Here is a 19,387-nt window from a genome sequence, read left to right on the forward strand (position 1 = left end):
GAAATAACACTTACTACCCAGGAACAAAAATTTTATTACATAGTGATATTAGTGCAGTTCACTCAAATGAAGATGTGAACGAGAGGAGAGCCAGGTCCCCAACTGAATTTGCAGCATTTGCATCTACGAGCCCCCTTGTCAGTCTGTGTGGGCACTTTATAATCTTTTTGAAATCCAGAAGTCTCACCTGAGCACAAGTTTTTAGCACTGATGGCATTTCTGGCATGAATATGCTTTTGAAATACACTTCTAGTGTGGATTTCATGGTGCTTTTGGTTCAAAGAAAGAGACAAGTAAAGAAAAGAAGCAGTAAAGATGAATAAGTGGCGTAACCAGGAGAGATGGACTGATTACAGGTTGGCATGGATGTCCTCGTGTCGCAGCACTTTGTAGGTGATCCAGTAGAAGATGTTGAATATAAGGAAGCTGAGAGGAAACACTGCTCTGGATATGGTATCAATGCGTTTGGCTCGGTCCACAAAGCGTTTCCGGACGGCCTCACCATCGTACAAAACATGCACAGGGGGTGGTGGGGTGAACACGTTGGACCCTTCCACAGTTGTCCCATCTTTTGCTTGTAGGCAATGGCCCAGTCCATACCCACGGAAGTAAAAGCCCCTGCTTTCCCGAACAAACTCCTCCTCCTTTAACAGAAGTAGGGAAGAAAAGCCTTCTCAGTTCTTGTTAAATGTTGTTTAGTGGCAGGCAATAAAGAAACTTTGACCTACACTGCTCGCCCAGCACAAAAAAAAATGTGCCGTTCTACATTACAGCTGATATGAAGACTTCAGGGCACATACTGTATGCCAGATTTCAAATGAAGAGCAGAAAACTAAAACTAAAATAACATACTTTAAAGTGGTCTTTTGGGCTACTGAATTAGAATGTTCTAGAATACTGTTACAGAATACAGTTGATAAAATCAAAGAAATGTTTACCAAGTTTCATGCTTTTATGATTGCTAATTGTGTGCAGCTTATGAAGCAATGGTTGATCACAAAATGTTTTTTTTGTCTCTCAAAGAAGTAAAGACAAAGATAGATATTTGCCTCCCTTATTTGGCCTTTGAAGTAATAAATCTCTCAAAATACCCACATGATGTGACAGGTCCTCAACCAAAAAACCCACAATGGCAATTGTCATGTAATGGATGACCAGACCTCTTTTGCAGACTCACAGAATTGAAGTCTTATTCTATTAAGACCATTGTTATGGAATATTAATAGATATATGTATATCCCAGTCTAAACATCCCTGAAAGGCACAGAAAGGCAGGGTAAAGATTTTTCACACCAAAGGTCAAACGGAAAAGTGAAACGATTCACAGATGAATGGTCTATTCACACCAAGAGTGAAAAGAATATTCATCAGGCTGAACGAAAACCAATTTTACACTGGTACAATATGTGGCACTGATCAACAACTAAATTTACTCCAGTATGTGGAATGCATCTTTCAATTTCTCAGCCATCAGGCAATCAGAGAGGAAAAGAAAATATAAGCTAAACAGCCACAGAGAACCAAAGGACTCAGGACAAACCAGAGAGGGTATTCTGTTCACTGTAAACCCTAAAGATGTCATTACTGGAAATATCAAGTTGCCTTAATTAAGTATTACTTGAAATGTCAGGTTTTGAGCTCATAACTCAAATATTTAAGTTCATTTAACTTATTTATCTTAAAAATCTATAGACTTAAGATTTTAAGTGTTAATAACTCAAACTTAAAAGTACAAAATTGAGGCTATGGGGAATACCCATAATGCTTTGCGTTTGAATTATTTAATAGAGCGCAACAGTGCCCGCCCACTTTTTCCAGCCGTCTGGGTTCCGGAAGTATTTTTCCCTTTCATTTCTTCCACAGACTTTTTATAAAATCCTTCATAAAAGAGTTGTAAGCCATGAACCAAACCAACAAGCTCCGAGGTGAATCACATCACAAAATTTGTTTTGAGACAAAAAAAGTATTTGAATCGGACATAAAAACAAAGGACCAAGACTGTGTATTTAACATCTTTAATGAGGGCACAAACTACAGTCCCATGAAGCATTGCGAATGATGTCATTGAATAAAAAACAATGGGTATATATAAAACTATTGTTGATTATATGTATAGAAACAATATATTTTATGTTTATTGCAAAATATTCCGATATGTACAAATATATAAGTGGTTTAAGGGTGAAGGGAGACCACTCGGTTATGTCATTCACAGTGTGTCATGGGAGTGCAAGATCATGTTTTGTGGGTTTCGTTGGCTGCGGTTCTCTGATTGGTGGATCTTTCTCTGCTGTATCATGGGTAATGTAGTTGTTTACCATGAATTATGCTATCAAACATGATTTTTTTAAACAGTGAAGTTGAAATAGTGCAGACTGATGGCTTCAACTGAAGCATATACTCGATGAACAATCTCGTAGCTCTAAAGGTTTATAAGTTATCGTTGAAAATCAATTAGTCTATGGGATAAATAAACGGGATTTTTACTTCCGGATCCAGACTGCTGCACTCTATTATGTTTCCTTGGTCAAAGGGAAGATATGGGGGCATTTAAATAGTTTTAATTAAGACTTTATAGAGGTTTAAGCTGTTTTATAGTATTATTTATATTGTTTTGTTGCAAATATTTGTTTCGTATGATGTCACTATTAGTGTGATCAGTGTCCCATTTGGTCAAGTTGGACCCTGTTGACTAAGTCTACTTGCATCTAGTTTACTTAACTTATATAATTAAGTTCATTCTATGTGAACACCAAGTTAATTGAACTTAATTACATATGTTTTGGAGATGCCATTACTCAGTTTAATTGAGGGAACAAGTTTATTCAATCAAATGAGTACAGTCAACTTATTAGGGTTTTCAGTGTTTACGTCAATGTATTAGACTCATTCCAAAAGTTGATGTTCTCTCTGACCCCAAAAGTTTGCACCTTTGCATTACTTTGTTATGTGTTGTGAGGGGGCAATATTAAATAGAAAAAGTTCCACCTTTTTCTCTTTTTCTTTCTCTTCTCCATCAATACTAATGGAATCTACTGTACAAGAAAATCCCAGGATTTTACAAGATTTAACAGTAATTTCTTACAATAAAATACTGTTTTTAATATTTTACTGTAAAATCAATGCAGGCTAGATAATGTTCTGTCCCAACACAACAAATTAATGTGAAAAAAGGAATTTCGCACTGCATTATGGGAAAATGGTGTTTCATTTGAAGTCAACTTAATGGTGTTTAGTGTTCCCTTTGGATGGGACCTTATTTATTTCTAATCAAATTTCTCCCAGTTGGTACAATTATGTTTAAGAACACAATTTATTGTACTGTAATGTATGGAAAAATAATCAATTTAGTGGTTGACTTAATGTCGCCCATGAAGCATAAACTACACCATATGATGCATTTGAAAGTAAAGAAACAGTTTCATTTTAAATTAACAGTGAGGGAGGGATGTTTGTAAAGCTAGGCTATAATATGGTGGGTTTTATCGCTCATTAACATTTTATCATGAGTTGTCAATCAGGCACGCAAGATATCAACACTCAGCATTACTAAACTCAGTGATGGTGACAATTAACAAACACTGCAGATACAAAATACAAATGATCATTGTGATTCTACAACACAGCACTGCTATATTACAGTAATTTATTGGTCCTGTTCCCTGTGAAGTCACAGTATACAGTTGTCTTTTAATTGTAATAAATTGTAGAAATACTACTGTAAAAGTCATGCAACTAGTAGCCATAAAATGTTTTACAGTGTATGATTACTTGTATATCTAAGTATATCTAAAACAATAGCAGGGTACTATGTAGTACTTTGGCCTGTTTCTGTGCCTCTAATATTATATAAATTGGATCAGTTTATCTGTCAATCTATGACAAATTACCCCTTTCCTTGAGAGGATAAGAAGATTAAGTTCTCATTTAGTTCTTTATTAAAACCTCTATTTGTACCTAAAAACAATCCAGTAAAACATGTGCCTATAGGAATAATGATGTGTTTGGTTTAAGATAAAAGGCACCCATTTAAAGAGATTGTATGTCACCTATGCAAACAGTTGGATCAGACTGTACCTCTTTAATCAAGGTCAGGCAGTGTCCAGACTCTGAAGCGTCAAGCGTGTAAAAAGAACTTTGCTACCTAGATGTTTTTTGTGTAAAACAGGCCAGTTCTATTTGTGTGGGGCTTATTACAGACTGAGAGGAAAATACTGCAGACTGGGGTCCACTCAACATCACGGACTAAAAGAAAGAAACCATATTGGGTGGATATGCACACCTTAACATAAGCACATATTTGTGTATAACACCCTTTCACACTTCTAAAAGGAACAGGTCACCCAAAATGAAAAATGAAAATAATTTACTCACCCACAAGCTGTTCCAAATCCAATTTTCTTTCTTATGTGGAACACACAAAAAGATGTTTCACATATTTTCAGTACAATGGCAGTTGATAGCGACTCACTTTAAAGTTATGTTCTGGGTTTAATACAAGTTCAGCCTCAAAAGTAATTTTAATTCGTCCCTCCTTTTCTTTAAAAAGAGCAAACATTAAGGTTACAGTGCGGCACTTATAATGGAAGAGGAGGCCAATTTGGAGGATTTAAAGGCAGAAATGTAAAGCTTATAGCTTATAAAGCTTAAAGCACTTTTATAAATTAAATATTATTTGTTTTTGTTAAAACTTGTTTATTATTTGAACTGTAAAGTTGTTTATATTGTAATTTTGAATGGTCATTTTAGGGTTTTGGTGTATATGGCGTTACATCATCATGGTAACAACAGATTTGAAAAATCATATATAAGGTTAGTAAGAAATTGTATAACTCTAAAATCATGTTAAAACATATTGTTTACATCTTGTGGCTATACTTTAGAAATAGTGAGTATTTTAAGATTTACGTATTGTCCCCATTCACTACCATTGTGAATGCCTCATTGTAATTCAGATTTTAAGGAGGGAATGAAGTCGAAATTAATTTTTGTGGTAATCAATATTATGCTACAAATGCTGTCGATTGAGCTTAAATTGCTTTGAACCTGGAATTATTCCCTTTAAAGCTTAAAAAAGGACTCAAATATTTAATTAAATTAGCCAATGTGACTCATGCATCATATTCCAAGTCTTCAACAGGTTTTGGTGAGAAACATCCTGAAATTTGGAACGACATGAGTATGAGTAAATTATGACAGAATTTTTATTTTTGGTTGAACTCTCCCTTTAATGAATTTCCTAAATTCAGGGATATATTTATCTATTTTATTTTGTCTGGTTTTACTCATAGGTAGGTGACAAGTTTCCATATTACATATGTGCTTAAGCTAAAGTATTGACTGAATTTCCATGGGGACACATCTTATCACTTAAAGAAGACTTTCAAGACAGAATGAAAAAGTACAAAGGCATTTAGACATCACCAAGTGTGTGGAGAACAACTAGACTGAAGGGGTTCTGGGTTTCTGGGGCTCAGTGTTTGCCCATGGGCAGAGAGGATGGGGAAACAGATGGTAGTTTTACCCTGGCGCAGGTGTTGCAGTGCTGGTTGAGTTTGCTGAAGCTCGTGCTGTTGCCAGGGAGCTCGTTCACTTTCCGTTGCGAGTCGATGCTTCCAGGCTCACTTGCTTGATACTCCATGAGGAAGAACGTTAATGAACATTGTGCATTTTTATAAAATGTTTTGTGAATTATTAGTCTCTGAAAGTTATACAACAATTTATACAATATTTAGTTTCAGTGCACTAATTTGATTGGACAAGAGGCATTCCAAGATTGGTGATATTTCATGTACAGTAACAGCAACAGAATGTTTTACTGTTTGTATCACTGCTCGTCTGTGTTTGTGTAGTTTCAGACAGGCTTCTTTTGGAACTATTTTTGTTGGCGGTGAAAATGAAAATACAATTTTACCTGAAACATAAGTTGCTCGATATGATAATAGAACTGTTGTGTAAAAGCAATATCACACTCGCAATCATGCTGTTGTCCTTAATGCTGTTGATTACTTATGGATAAATCACAGCTGTTCTGATATTCAGGTCAAAAGCACTCTTGTTCTCCTGATACCTCTTAATTGGAACCTTAGTCTGATGCTTTTTCCCCCTCCCCTTTTTTCCCCAATATGGAATGCCCAATTCCCAATGCTGTCTAAGTCCTCATGATGGCGTAGTGTCTTGCCTCAATACGGGTGGCAGAGGACGAATCTCAGTTGCCTCCGTGTCTGAGACTGTCAATCCATGCATCTTATCACATGGCTTGTTGAGCGCGTTACCACTGAGACATAGCGCGTGTGGAGGCTTTACGCCATTCTCCGCGGCACCCACGCACAACTCAACACATGCCCCGCCGAGAGCGAGAACCACATTATAGCGACCACGAGGAGGTTACCCCATGTGACTTTACCCTCCCTAGCAACCAGGCCAATTTGGTTGCTTAAGAGACCTGGCTGGAGTCACTCAGCACGCCCTGGATTCGAACTCATGACTCCAGGGGTGGTAGTCAGCATCTTTACTCGCTGAGCTACCCAGGCCCCAGTCTGATGATTTTTAACATCTGGGGATCAACAGAGCACATTCATCAGTCTTTCTAGAGATCATATCCTTTTACATCCTTTTACACTCTTACACAGTTCAATGCATCAAAGAGTGCATAAGTGCATGCAATTCAGATACAGGCTTAGCAGACTGAAAATCATCAATATTGACAATTGTGTAAATACTTAAGCATTTTAAAGAACAACAATAATCAAGTGCTTCAAAGCCTGTGTTCTGCTGCATCATCCAAGTTGCTAGGCAACACTGCAAGTGAGTGCTCACTTCTTTGCACATTGCTAAGGGACACTCCAATGAAGTGTGCACTCAAGCTAACCGGCCACAATCTTTAAGTCTCTTCTGCAAAACTTGATAAAAGTCAAGAGGATAATGCTCAAGCTGATGATAGAGTACAGTGAGCTACAAGTCTGACACATGTTTTTCCAGAACAGATCTCTCTGTGTTTGCAAATGCAGGAACATGTGGCCTAATTTGTCTGTAGTGTTATTAAGGCAGAATGAAGCCGAGGATTTGTTGTATTGATTAATCCTGGCCAGTAGTTGGTCCATCAGCCAAACAGCTCTCTCAGCCAGTGACCCATGCATCGATACAATATCACCCAGATTGATCATTCAGGACAGAGACTTTCTTGGCGGGAGAGAATGGGACGAAGAGTAATGGCTGCCAAGCTCTTTAAAGCAGAAGGGGGAGGAGAACTCTTTCATTCTTAAAGAGAGTTATTCTCATTTTTCTCTCATTATTGATTCAGATCCAAGAAACACACTCGTAAATCTCCATGGGCTTGTGAGCTTGGACAGCAATTGCTGTTCTACCAGCTCAGAAAGTGCCCCTGCAGTTTTAAATGCGATTGTTGGGGCTTGATCTTTTCTGTATTGAATATTATACAAGAGTATAATATTTCTTGACTGAGCAAGTACTGTTCCAAGAGTGCAAATATTTACTACAAAAGCACTGGGATGCTGATAGACTGGAAGTCTGTGCGTTCACTGCGTTGCTTTCTGACACACAATGGTTGGTCCTGCTTTGGCTTTGTTTAAAAATAGACAAAAAAACAGACAAAATAACTTTCCATATTATGTCTAAAATGTATGTGTCATGATTCACTGTTGTTTTGCCTTTTGTTTTGCCCCTGTCGTCTGTTTCCCCCGGACTACACTTCCCATAATTCCCTGCCCTCATCACTGCCAGCTGTTCCCTATTATTCTCACCTGTGTTTCATTTTCTCATTTACCCCTGTGTATATAATGCCTTGATTTCTACCTAGACTTTGTGAGTTGTTGTGTTTTCTCCTGTTCATGTATCGGTTCCCATCGTGGATGTAACATTTGTTTTATTTCCTAGTTCCTAGTTCTGCCTTGTTCCAGTGTTTACCGTGTTTTTGTACTTTGCTTTATTTTTTATTAAACTTTAGCTGCATCTAGATCCAGCTCTCGTGACTTCCTTCCAAACGTTACAGAACAAATCACCACGAAATGGATCTAGCGGCATACTTTGTGCAACTGAGTCAGGTGGAAGGGAATACTCCCATTTCTTCAGTACTGTAGCCTGCCGCACAGGGTTTGATGATTCCACCCTGAAATCCATATACCGGATTGGACTCACAGCTCGCCAGTGGAGGGAATTGCAGGAGACCGGAGATTACACGTGGGAGGAATACGTGAATCTAATAATAGAAACTCTCCCCCAATCCTGGCTTCTGAGCCTTCCATGCCTGAGTCCGCTTCGCGCCGTGTCACAGCCAAGTCTGAGTCTGCTTCGCGCCGTGTCACAGCCAAGTCTGAGTCTGCTTCGCGCCGTGTCACAGCCAAGTCTGAGTCTGCTTCGCGCCGTGTCACAGCCAAGTCTGAGTCTGCTTCGCGCCGTGTCACAGCCAAGTCTGAGTCTGCTTCGCGCCGTGTCACGGCCAAGTCTGAGTCTGCTTCGCGCCGTGTCACGGCCAAGTCTGAGTCTGCTTCGCGCCGTGTCACGGCCAAGTCTGAGTCTGCTTCGCGCCGTGTCACGGCCAAGTCTGAGTCTGCTTCGCGCCGTGTCACGGCCAAGTCTGAGTCTGCTTCGTGCCGTGTCACGGCTACGTCTGAGTCTGCTCCATGGCAAGTCACAGCCAAGCCTCCCGCGGCCCGTCTCGAAGCCTTCCACGGCCCCTGTCTCCAAGTTGAATGATCTGCCACTGATGTCGGTGCATAGGTCCATGAAGACCCTCCATCACAAATTGTCAGTGCCCACGCTTGCCACGGCCAACGAGCCAACACCCATGCCTGCCACGGCCAACGAGCCAATGCCCACACCTGCCACGGCCAATGAGCCAATGCCCAAACCTACCACGGCCAACGAGCTGGAAGCCTTGTCCGTCCCAGAGCCAGCGTTGCCAACTTTGGCCGTCCGGAGGAGGAGAGGAAAGGCTTCTACTCTCAAGTCTCTTCCCGTGTACATGACCACAGCGGTTGTTTCCAAGTCTCTTCCCGTGTTCACAACCACGGAGGTCGTTTCCAGTTCTCTGCCAGTGTTCATGACCATAGAGGTTATTCCCAAGTGTCTGCCCATGCCCACGACCACAGAGGTCATTCCCGAGTATCTGCCAGCATTCATGACCATAGAGGTTGTTCCCAAGTCTATGCCCATGTTCACGACCACAGAGGTCGTTCCTGAGACTCTGCCCATGCCCACGACCACAGAGGTTGTTCCAGAGTCTCTGCCAGTGTTCACAACCATCCCCAAGTCTCTTCCCATGTTCACGACCACGGAGGTCGTTTCCCAGTCATCCAGGACTCTTTGTCTCGAGCCTCCCACGGCTCCGCCTTCAACGGCTTTGCCCCTCGAGCCTCCCATGGCTTTGCCCCTCGAACCTCCCACGGCTCTGCCTTCTACGGCTTCGCCCCTTGATTCTGCCATGGCTCCACCTTCCACGGCTTCACCCCTCGAGCCTCCCACGGCTTCACCTTCGCCCCTCAAGCCTCCCATGGCTCCACCTTCCACAGCTTGGCCCCTCAAGCCTGCCATGGCTCCGCCTGCCACGGCTTTGCCCCTCGAGCCTTCTACGGCTCCGCCCTCAGAGTCTTCCACAGCTCCAGTCTCTAGTCTGTGGCCGCCTTCCAGGCCTCCTGACCCTGTTTCAGCCCTGTGGTCGCCTCCCAGGCCTCCTGACCCTGTTTCGGCCCTGTGGTCGCCTCCCAGGCCTCCTGACCCTGTTTCAGCCCTGTGGTCACCACCCAGGCCTCCTGACCCTGTTTCAGCCCTGTGGCCACCAACCAGGCCTCCTGATCCAGTCCCTACCCTGAGATGGTCTCCTGGGTTCCCTGGCCGTCCGCCTGATCTGCTCTGGTCCTCTGGGTCTCCTGGCCGTCCGCCTGATCTGTTCTGGTCTCCTGGGTCTCCTGGCCATCCGCCTGATCTGCTCTGGTCTCCTGGGTCTCCTGGCCGTCCGCCTGATCTGCTCTGGTCTCCTGGGTCTCCTGGCCATTCACCTGATCTGCTCTGGTCTTCTGGATCTCCTGGCCGTCTGCCTGATCTGCTCTGGTCTCCTTGGTCTCCTGGCCATCCGCCTAATCTGCTCTGGACTCCTGGTTTATTTTCTATTAAACTTTAGCTGCATCTAGATCCAGCTCTCATGACTTCCTTCCAAACATTACAGTATTTTACACAATATTACTTTAAAATGGATGGATATAACATTGCACTTTTCAGTATTTCAAGAGCTTACATTATAAATCTGTCAATGTTTTATGCGTTCAATGAGATTTTACTCTCCGAAGCCTTGGGGGTATTTTCCCAACTTTTCACTTTGAAGGCTCTTTGGCATTTTAGTCAGTATCTGTGAACTAGATTCAGAGAGCAGGTTGTTGGCCTTTGGAAACTGACTGTAGAAAAGCTTTAAAAGCTGTCAAAAACAGTGGGCTCAGCATAGGGGACTGCTCACTATGGAAACCATGCAATCTGAATTCCCCCCTACACTGGATGTGACAGCCAGCTGTAGTATGTAGGATTGCCAGTGTTTGGATATGTGGCAGCGCACAATGAGAAGAGGTGCAATCCACTGTGACAGGAGCCTGTATTTGTTTGTGTGTGTACATGTGTGTGTGTGTGTGTGTGTGTGTGTGTGTATGTGTTTATCACACTTACTATTCTCTGCCTTCGTTGCTTCTTGCGCAGCCTGATGAGCTCCTTATGTTGCCTTGAGACAAAGTTGACTGCTGCGTACTCCAACAGTGCCGCAAACACAAACAACAGACAGACAGCCATCCAGATGTCAATGGCCTTCACGTAGGAAACCTGGGATGCACGAGGTAACAGTAACGTCAATAGGCGATCAAAAGGGGCATTGCTGGGAATAATGAGGCGGTGTTGATTTTAGAGGCATCTTTTCATTTGGGCTTAAAAAAAACTAGTTCACCCAAAAATGATAATTCTCTCATCATTTACTCACCCTTATGTCTTTTTTCTTCCGCGGAATAAAACCAAAGATAATTTAAAGGAGATATGATGTCTGTTTGTCCATACAATGCAAATGAATGGCGACCAAATGTTTAAGCTCCAAAAAAGCAAAAAAAAGAAGCTTGTTAGTGACATCAAATCTTTTAAAGATATTGAGAGTTTCGTTTGAGGCATGTAGTAGAAAGTAAAGCAGATATCCACAAGCAGAGCTGCATTTTCTTCTTTGTTTACCAAGTTATGTTTTTGAAATTCTCTATAATGAGGTTTTCTGTGTTGTACTTAGACTCTCTACACATTTTCTGCTATTCTCCCATGTGTTTTCTGTGTAACCGCTCACTGAGACTTGTGCACCATTATATAAATTATCTTTTTCACCATGTCCAATTTTAGACGGATTAAGGGTAAGTAAATGATGAGAGAATTATAATTTTTGGGTGGCACCCGTGTTCTTCCATTATAAGGAACTGACAGAGCTCTGTCTTCTTCTAAAAATCTTCATTTGTGTTCTGCTGAAGAAAAACAGTTATACACATCTGGGATGGCATCGGGGTAAGTGAATAATGAGAGAATTTTCATTTTTGGGTGAACTATTCCTTTAACTAATACCCAGTTGACATCCAACTCATTTTACACTATAATTTCTTGTCCCTTTAAATGTTAAAATTGACCTTGAAAACAGCCATATTTAAAAATAAAGGGAAAAAGAGCATTTTTTGACCCTTCTTATGTTGGTGATATAGGCTGCTTTAAACTGTTAAATTTGTAGTGATTCATAGTGACTATTCTGAATTCCAAATATATCACTTGATTCATGTGAGAAGATTATTTTCTGTGCTTGAGGAAAGGGGTTGCCTGTCCAATTTTAAATTTTATTCCTAATTTGTCAAGGCAAGACCTCAAAAATTTCAAAGTGCCCCCCCCCACCCCCCATTTAATGACATAACGCAACCCATCCATGCTTATCCATGCAAATGTCAAATTTACAATCTTATAATTATTTTGCGTTTGATCACAAGGCGTGCTTGACTAGCATGTTCGCAGGGACTTTGATGCATTTACTGGGATTTCCCATGTGCACTACTGCGCGTGCTCAGCGACCATGTCTGACAGGAGTGGTGGGGTTTTCTGAGGTGAGGCCCTTTAATGACAAATTATATCACTGACCATAGAAGTTATGGAGAGTCATAATATAGAAATGTTCCTGTTCTTCGAATCAACATGATTCACGTAAGGAATGTTTTCATTTCATTTTCAGAATAGAATTATTCATAAATATACATAAAATGTCAGAGTCAAGTTTAATTTAATATAGGCTTCTCAACATGAAGTCTATTTTGTTTACTTTGAGGTGAACCTGGTTTTTATTTTTGTAAACAGAAACAAGTGCTCTTCAACATCCTAGCTAATAGTACAATATCATTTGTTCCTATATTTTAATCATTAAAATGTACACTTTGCCTATTCTTACCCTTTTCATCATGAATTTGCAACCCTGAATTTCATTGATTGTTGTCTTGTTATTCATTATCCCATACTTTGTAACTGCTCTGATTCCGAATTGATTCTCTGTTTGTATTTAGAGTGATTTTGTTACCTTGGGTAGAGAGGCTCGTGAGCCTGAGCTCTGGGTGGTCATGGTCAGCACAGTGGTAATACCCAAGCCCACTCGAGCAGGGGCAGCATCCATGTTGATCCAGAAAGACACCCAAGACAGGATGACAATCAGCAGGCTGGGGATGTACATCTGAATAAGATAATAGCCCATCTGTCTCTCTAAGTGAAACTTCACCTCAATACAGGTGAATTTACCTTGGAGAACGAGAAAAGTAAAATTTTATTTATATATCAACTTTTTTCTTTTTCTTTTTTTTTTTTATTATCATTGCTTACAAAGTCAAATCAAATCAAATCACTTTATTGTCACACAGCCATATACACAAGTGCAATGGTGTGTGAAATTCTTGAAAAAGTACTTTACAGATGACATGTAGGATATGTATATAAAACACATTCACATGCAAACATATGGAAGCAGATACAAGAGAATAAAATGGGCAGAGTAAAATGAAATTAAGTTAAACAGACCAAATAGTGAGAAAAAAATGGATGGCATAAAGGAAAACCCTAGTTAACAGGTGTCTTGAGATCCTTTATAAAAGTGCTAAGTGATTCAACCTCTCAAAGTGAGTTTCACAAGCAGTCTCCCTGCTTTTCAACATGGATGGATGTTGGTTTGTAGATTGTATACATACTGTATAATTTGGCATGATGTGAATGTCATAGTGGTTTCTCAGTTTACCTGTGTTGTAGTGTTTGGTGCAGTAGCCAAGATCTTTTTCCTCCTTCAGTAAAAACTGGGGAAGAGTCAAGTCATCCGCTACCTGCACAGGGCTATCAGAAAGCCACTCGAAGATTAGATCATTCATGGTGTAGCCAACTGTGAAAAGGGAGAAAGAATGAGATAGAAAAATATACAGCATATTTGTTGAAAAAGTGTGAATTGAGCCTGTCAAGCTTCAACACTCATCCCATACTTTGTTTCCCATGTAAAGTTCATCTGCCAGACAACCAACCAAAGTGGCAGACAGGTAGATAGAAGGTCTGGTACAGAGAGCAGAGGACCATTATGCTTTTAAACAGTGAAAAATGTTACCAGTTTTGGGTTGCAACCACTGATGATTACCCAATAGATGCTCTGTCTGTGTATGGCTCTGCACAGACAACCATTCACGTATGACCACCAAGACGTATTTGAGCAATCGAGTGGAAATCTCTCTTTCTTGTTCATTCATGCCACTTTGCCTCAATTTCTTCACACTTTCTGTAACAGATCTTTCCCTTCATGGTATACGGTGAGATTAGGGACCTATTAAAAATGCATGAGGCATGCAGTAACAATGTAGAATACTTGACAAATCTGAATAATATTGATGTCTATCAGAGACCCTCAGGGATTTACAAAGGCATCTATTATTCACAAACCTTCCATCCCCCCTCCATCTTCAAACCTTGCCAGAAAACAACAAACCCGTTAAAAAAGGATGAACACAGATTGTCCTTAATCCTAATCGAGATTGCCCTCGTCAAACTAGCTAGAGGAAAATGAATGTTGTTCTAAGATGAGGAAATGTTTTTGTCCTACTCTAGCCCCAGGACAGAAACAGACAAATGTCCAGAATGTATTATATGCAATATAATTGGCCCATAATACATATTTATAGCCTACAAAAAATGTTTGTTGAACAGACATGTGGCAGACGCAGTGTAAGTGGGCCATCCATCCATTGATTGCCACACTTCAATTTCTACACTTGATGGACTGTATGGTCTCATGCTTCCCTTTCTGTTTTAATTGTTCATGTTCCATATGGTCATGTAATAGAGATAAACAGTAAAAGGTATGCTTGTCATAAAATATCGATATATCGATTACTGATCAGCACGTTATTTTATCAGTTTTGAGGCATCAATATTTAACATTAGTGGCATTTAAATTAGAAGCATAATTTGCGTGCTTTCCAATTCACTCAGTTGGGCATCTTCTGAATATCTGGCGTAATAGCGTTGCGAGACCACAAGGGGGTGATATAACATTTACTAAAGCAGGTTGCAAGGCACAACGCATAAACACAAAAGTTACAAAGGTTTTTGCACTTCTTCAAGAATGAAAATGACATGGATGAGTTTGCAGGTTAATGTATGAAACTGGTTTAAACTACGCAAACTGAATGATTAGAAATTATTATGCAATTTCTCTGTATGGATCTTTCAAGAGGTTTCATTCAAGCTATCAAACTACCAAAAAACATACTTGTATCTGAAAATACATTGTGTAGGCTATATGAAAGATGCATACTGGTGTACACAATATATAATTTATTGATGGCTAGAGTAAATAATCTTTGTCATTTGATAATGACTTGGGTCGAATTGAATGGAAAACTATGTGAGTTGAGCTCCGTGGCACTGCAGATTTTTGAGCAGCTTCGAGAAACGGCGAGCCCGTGGTGTGTGCGTACATACCTTCATAGAAAATAATTGTTTTGAATTTAAGAACACGCCATGTCATCCGTCAGACACATCCGATGTGCGACACCCTTTAACTGACTCTGCTGACTAAAGTTGTGTTGAGAAATAAGTAAAAAAAAAAAAAAACTGAATATTGTGCAACAGGTAGCCTTATTTATATCAGAAAAATCCCAAAATATATTGATACAGTGCATCCGGAAAGTATTCACAGCACTTCACTTTTTCCACATTTTGTTATGTTACAACCTTATTCCAAAATGGATTAAGTTCATTATTTTCCTCAAAATTCTACAAACAATACCCCATAATGACAATGTGAAAGAAGTTTGTTTGAAATCTTTGCAAATTTATTAAAAATAAAAAACAAAAAAAATCACATGTACATAAGTATTCACAGCCTTTGCCATGACACTCAAAATTGAGCTCAGGTGCATCCTGTTTCCACTGATCATCCTTGAGATGTTTCTACAACTTGATTGGAGTCCACCTGTGGTAAATTCAGTTGATTGGACATGATATGGAAAGGCACACACTTGTCTATATAAGGTCCCACAGTTAACAGTGCATGTCAGAAACCAAGCCATGAAGTCCAAGGAATTGTCTGTAGACCTCTGAGACAGGATTGTATCGAGGCACAGATCTGGGGAAGGGTACAGAAAAATTTCTGCAGCATTGAAGGTCCAAATGAGCACAGTGGCCTCCATCATCCGTAAATGGTAGAAGTTTGGAACCACCAGGACTCTTCCTAGAGCTGGCCGCCTGGCCAAACTGAGCGATCGGGGGAGAAGGGCCTTAGTCTGGGAGGTGATCAAGAACCCGATGGTCACTCTGACAGAGCTCCAGCATTTCTCTGTGGAGAGAGGAGAACCTTCGAGAAGAACAACCATCTCTGCAGCACTCCACCAATCAGGCCTGTATGGCAGAGTGCCAGACGGAAGCCACTCCTCAGTAAAAGGCACATAACAGCCTGCCTGGAGTTTGCCAAAAGGCACCTGAAGGACTCCCAGACCATGAGAAACAAAGATTGAACTCTTTGGCCTGAATGGCAAGTGTCATGTCTGGAGAAAACCAGGCACCGCTCATCACCTGGCCAATACCATCCCTACAGTGAAGCATGGTGGTGGCAGCATCATGCTGTGGGGATGTTTTTCAGCGGCAGGAACTGGGAGACTAGTCAGGATCGAGGGAAAGATGAATTCAGCAATGTACAGAGACATCCTTGATGAAAACCTGATCCAGAGCGCTCTGGACCTCAGACTGGAGCGAAGGTTCATCTTCCAACAGGACAACGACCCTAAGCACACAGCCAAGATAACAAAGGAGTGGCTCCGGGACAACTCTGTGAATGTCCTTGAGTGGCCCAGCCAGAGCCCAGACTTGAACCCGATTGAACATCTCTGGAGAGATCTGAAAATGGCTGTGCACCGATACTCCCCATCCAACCTGATGGAGCTTGAGAGGTCCTGCAAAGAAGAAAGGGAGAAACTGCCCAAAAATAGGTGTGCCAAGCTTGTAGCATCATACTCAAAGAGACTTGAGGCTGTAATTGGTGCCAAAGGTGCTTCAACAAAGTATTGAGCAAAGGCTGTGAATACTTATGTACATGTGATTTTTTTATTTTTTTATTATTATTATTTTTTATAAATTTGCAAAGATTTCAAACAAACTTCTTTCACGTTGTCATTATGGGGTATTGTTTGTAGAATTTTGAGGAAAATAATGAATTTAATCCATTTTGGAATAAGGCTGTAACATAACAAATTGTGGAAAAAGTGAAGCGCTGTGAATACTTTCCGGATGCAATGTAATCATCTGGAAAATCTTCCGATTATCCTTGTGTGAAAAATGCATCGATCCCAAGCCATGCCCAAAGATTTAGACTGGTGATATGGACTAGATTACGGTCTAAAACCAGCCACAGAGCTCTTCAAATGGGAAAATATTGAAAAGTAAATTTCTAGACATTTATTTAATGCTTTCTAGTGTCATTTGAGGTCAGGGTGAAACAGGCTGACCTCACTTTTATCATGTATCATATGTTTGGGCAAGAATGTCATGGCCATTTTCATATGCCCGTTTTAACCCATAAAAGTGCCAGTTTATTAAATCTCTGTGAATAATACCTAAAAAGCATGCATTTTTGGGACCCTAACGCCAAAGGGTTACAGATTCTGTGTGTAGAATAATCCTGCATTTCTCTAATTTGCCACAAGGCACTTTTCTCCACTCTTTATCCAAATCTCTTGCCTTGGTCATGATTCTTTTTCCCTTTGGTGGAACAGTTTCTATCCTTACCCCTAAAATGGTCGAAAATCCTTGACAATGCATCTTCCTTGGACAACATTGATGCACATCCAGTGTCCAAAATTGTACTTTCCTCCTTTGTTTGCTTGTGCCCTCACTTTAATCTCTGCATCTTGGGAAACAGCAACAGCATCACACTTCTCTTCTAGGATATGTCCTTGCTAGCCAAGGTGATCTCACCCCTCGGCTGTGTCCCAACACTTGTCAAAACAGTGTTCAGCAGGCCCTTTCAAATCCCTTAAAAAAGATGCTCTTGTCTAATCTGAAATTATTATGCCCTCCGTAAAGGCTTTGTTAGGCAGTAAACCTGCCCATCTTCCTGTGTCTTCTCTCTCTCTCTCTGTCTGCCCCTATTTCTTGGAAGAGGGCAATTTTAACTGCATCCAGAGAAGAGGGCTTTTTCCTCTCCTTGAGTAAATGTAGTGGACATACAGAGGACACTAGGTGTAGCCCATCCCCTAAATCTTTAAACCATATCACTGAATGTAAAATGTACTTCAGGTGCTGTTTGAGGTCACTACACTTAAATGGGAATCAAATCAAATAATCCCACAGACAAATCCAGACTCAGAGCTAAGTGGCATCTGCAGTGCATTTTTGCATTAAATCAATGCCTAATTTGGCTCTGCTCTTGGTTGAAAAGGGGAATTCTTTTGTCTAAAGGAGGTGGAATTAAAAAGCCCCTAGGGCAGCTGAGGTGGGTCACATAATAAAGGGGACACAAAATGAAAGTTTCATTATTGATATCCTTTAAATTGGTTCCAGGAGTTAAGATGCTATCTGCTCAGAGGGCACGGGGGTGGTGAATAGTCTATTTATTTTCCTTCCTCTTCCTTTTATCAAGGTAATAAAGAAGGACACTTTACAAACAAAAGAGGATGCTATATCACTAGCCTCGTTTCCATCCACTTTTCGCGCTATTTTGTTATCAACAAAGTGAAAATGCGTAAAACAAATTGAGCGAAATTTGCCGTCTTCTGCCTGTTTCCATTCAAATGGCCTTTTATCGATAAAAACGGTGTGCCTAATGATGTCATGCCTAAAAAAACACTTTGTCGCATAAGTTTTGGTTTATCGCAAAAGAAATCTGCCCTTAAGCCATTTCCATACAGAAATGTGTGTTTATCGCTAACTCCCAGATGTCCCTAATTTTTATCCTCTGAAGTTTTGGTAAAATGGGGAGAGTATTGAGACAATTCACTGAAATTTGCCAGCTTACTGTCATTTTAATTTCACAAATAAAAGCAATCAGAAGAGGAATTGCAATCAAATGGGAGCAGTTGCCCTTCTGATAGGACTATAATATTGGTCCTGATGTTGTGCCTATCGCAGGTTGCCACCTGTTCCGACCCGAAAGCGAATCGTCATGGCCCTGTTCAAGCTGGCAACCTGCACCAAGTAGTGCGGGAAACTTTCAGTCTTAGTATAAGCACCATTCATCGATGTGTAGCCTATATGCTGTGTGCACAGCTATTAAAGAAAAAAATTATGCGGTGTAATATCAGGGTTTACTTATACATTCCTGATATTCAACAGGCTATTTTGAACAATCATCTAATCTAAAGCATTGCCATCACAACTGCATTATGTCCTGCATATTTGTCCAGCAACTTTTAACGACCAACTGAACTTGATTGTCATCTCAAATAAATTTTAGTGTCATAATGCAATTGATGACACTGAAAAAAGCTCAGCAAATGCGATCCGAGGTAAAGAGGGTTCGATTTAAAATATTTAAACGTTTAAAAATGTTCAAAAGCTCGTTTTCTGTTAGTGAACTCAGCATTAGACAAATAGTTCCGATAGTTTATAGTTTTGAAAAAAAGTGTAGAACATTCTAAGAATGTCATTCAGCCGACTTTTATGTCTACAGAACAGGGTAAAGCTAATTTAAGTTTGTGTAAAGAAAAGGCAGGTAAAAATATACATCTATATAGGTCTAAAAATATATATATTTTTTTCGTTTGGTAATTTATTTAATTTCATACAGGGAATTTTGCCGGATGATGCACTGATGTTTTTCTCCTAGTATTGTGTATTTATTTGTAATTTAAAACATCTTTGTGCACAG

General features: G+C 40.4%; 1 protein-coding gene across 2 annotated transcripts in view; it reads right to left on the bottom strand.

The window, feature by feature from the left end:
* Positions 1–319: 319 nt before the first annotated feature.
* The window catches only part of LOC127412977 (glycine receptor subunit alpha-4-like), a 66,191-nt gene continuing 47,123 nt past the window's right edge, over positions 320–19,387 (bottom strand). The window contains exons 6-10 of one of the 2 annotated variants that reach the window (XM_051649737.1): positions 13,283–13,420; positions 12,578–12,792; positions 10,672–10,821; positions 5,525–5,635; positions 320–644 (exon numbers count right to left, since the gene is read on the bottom strand). In XM_051649737.1, coding sequence (XP_051505697.1) covers positions 351–644; positions 5,525–5,635; positions 10,672–10,821; positions 12,578–12,792; positions 13,283–13,420 — 908 coding nt within the window. In that variant the 3' untranslated portion in view covers positions 320–350. The remainder of the gene's footprint in view (positions 645–5,524; positions 5,636–10,671; positions 10,822–12,577; positions 12,793–13,282; positions 13,421–19,387) is intronic. The other variant, XM_051649738.1, reaches the window with a different exon arrangement.

Source organism: Myxocyprinus asiaticus, chromosome 22 (genome assembly GCF_019703515.2).
Source record: "Myxocyprinus asiaticus isolate MX2 ecotype Aquarium Trade chromosome 22, UBuf_Myxa_2, whole genome shotgun sequence".
NCBI classification, from domain to species: domain Eukaryota; kingdom Metazoa; phylum Chordata; class Actinopteri; order Cypriniformes; family Catostomidae; genus Myxocyprinus; species Myxocyprinus asiaticus.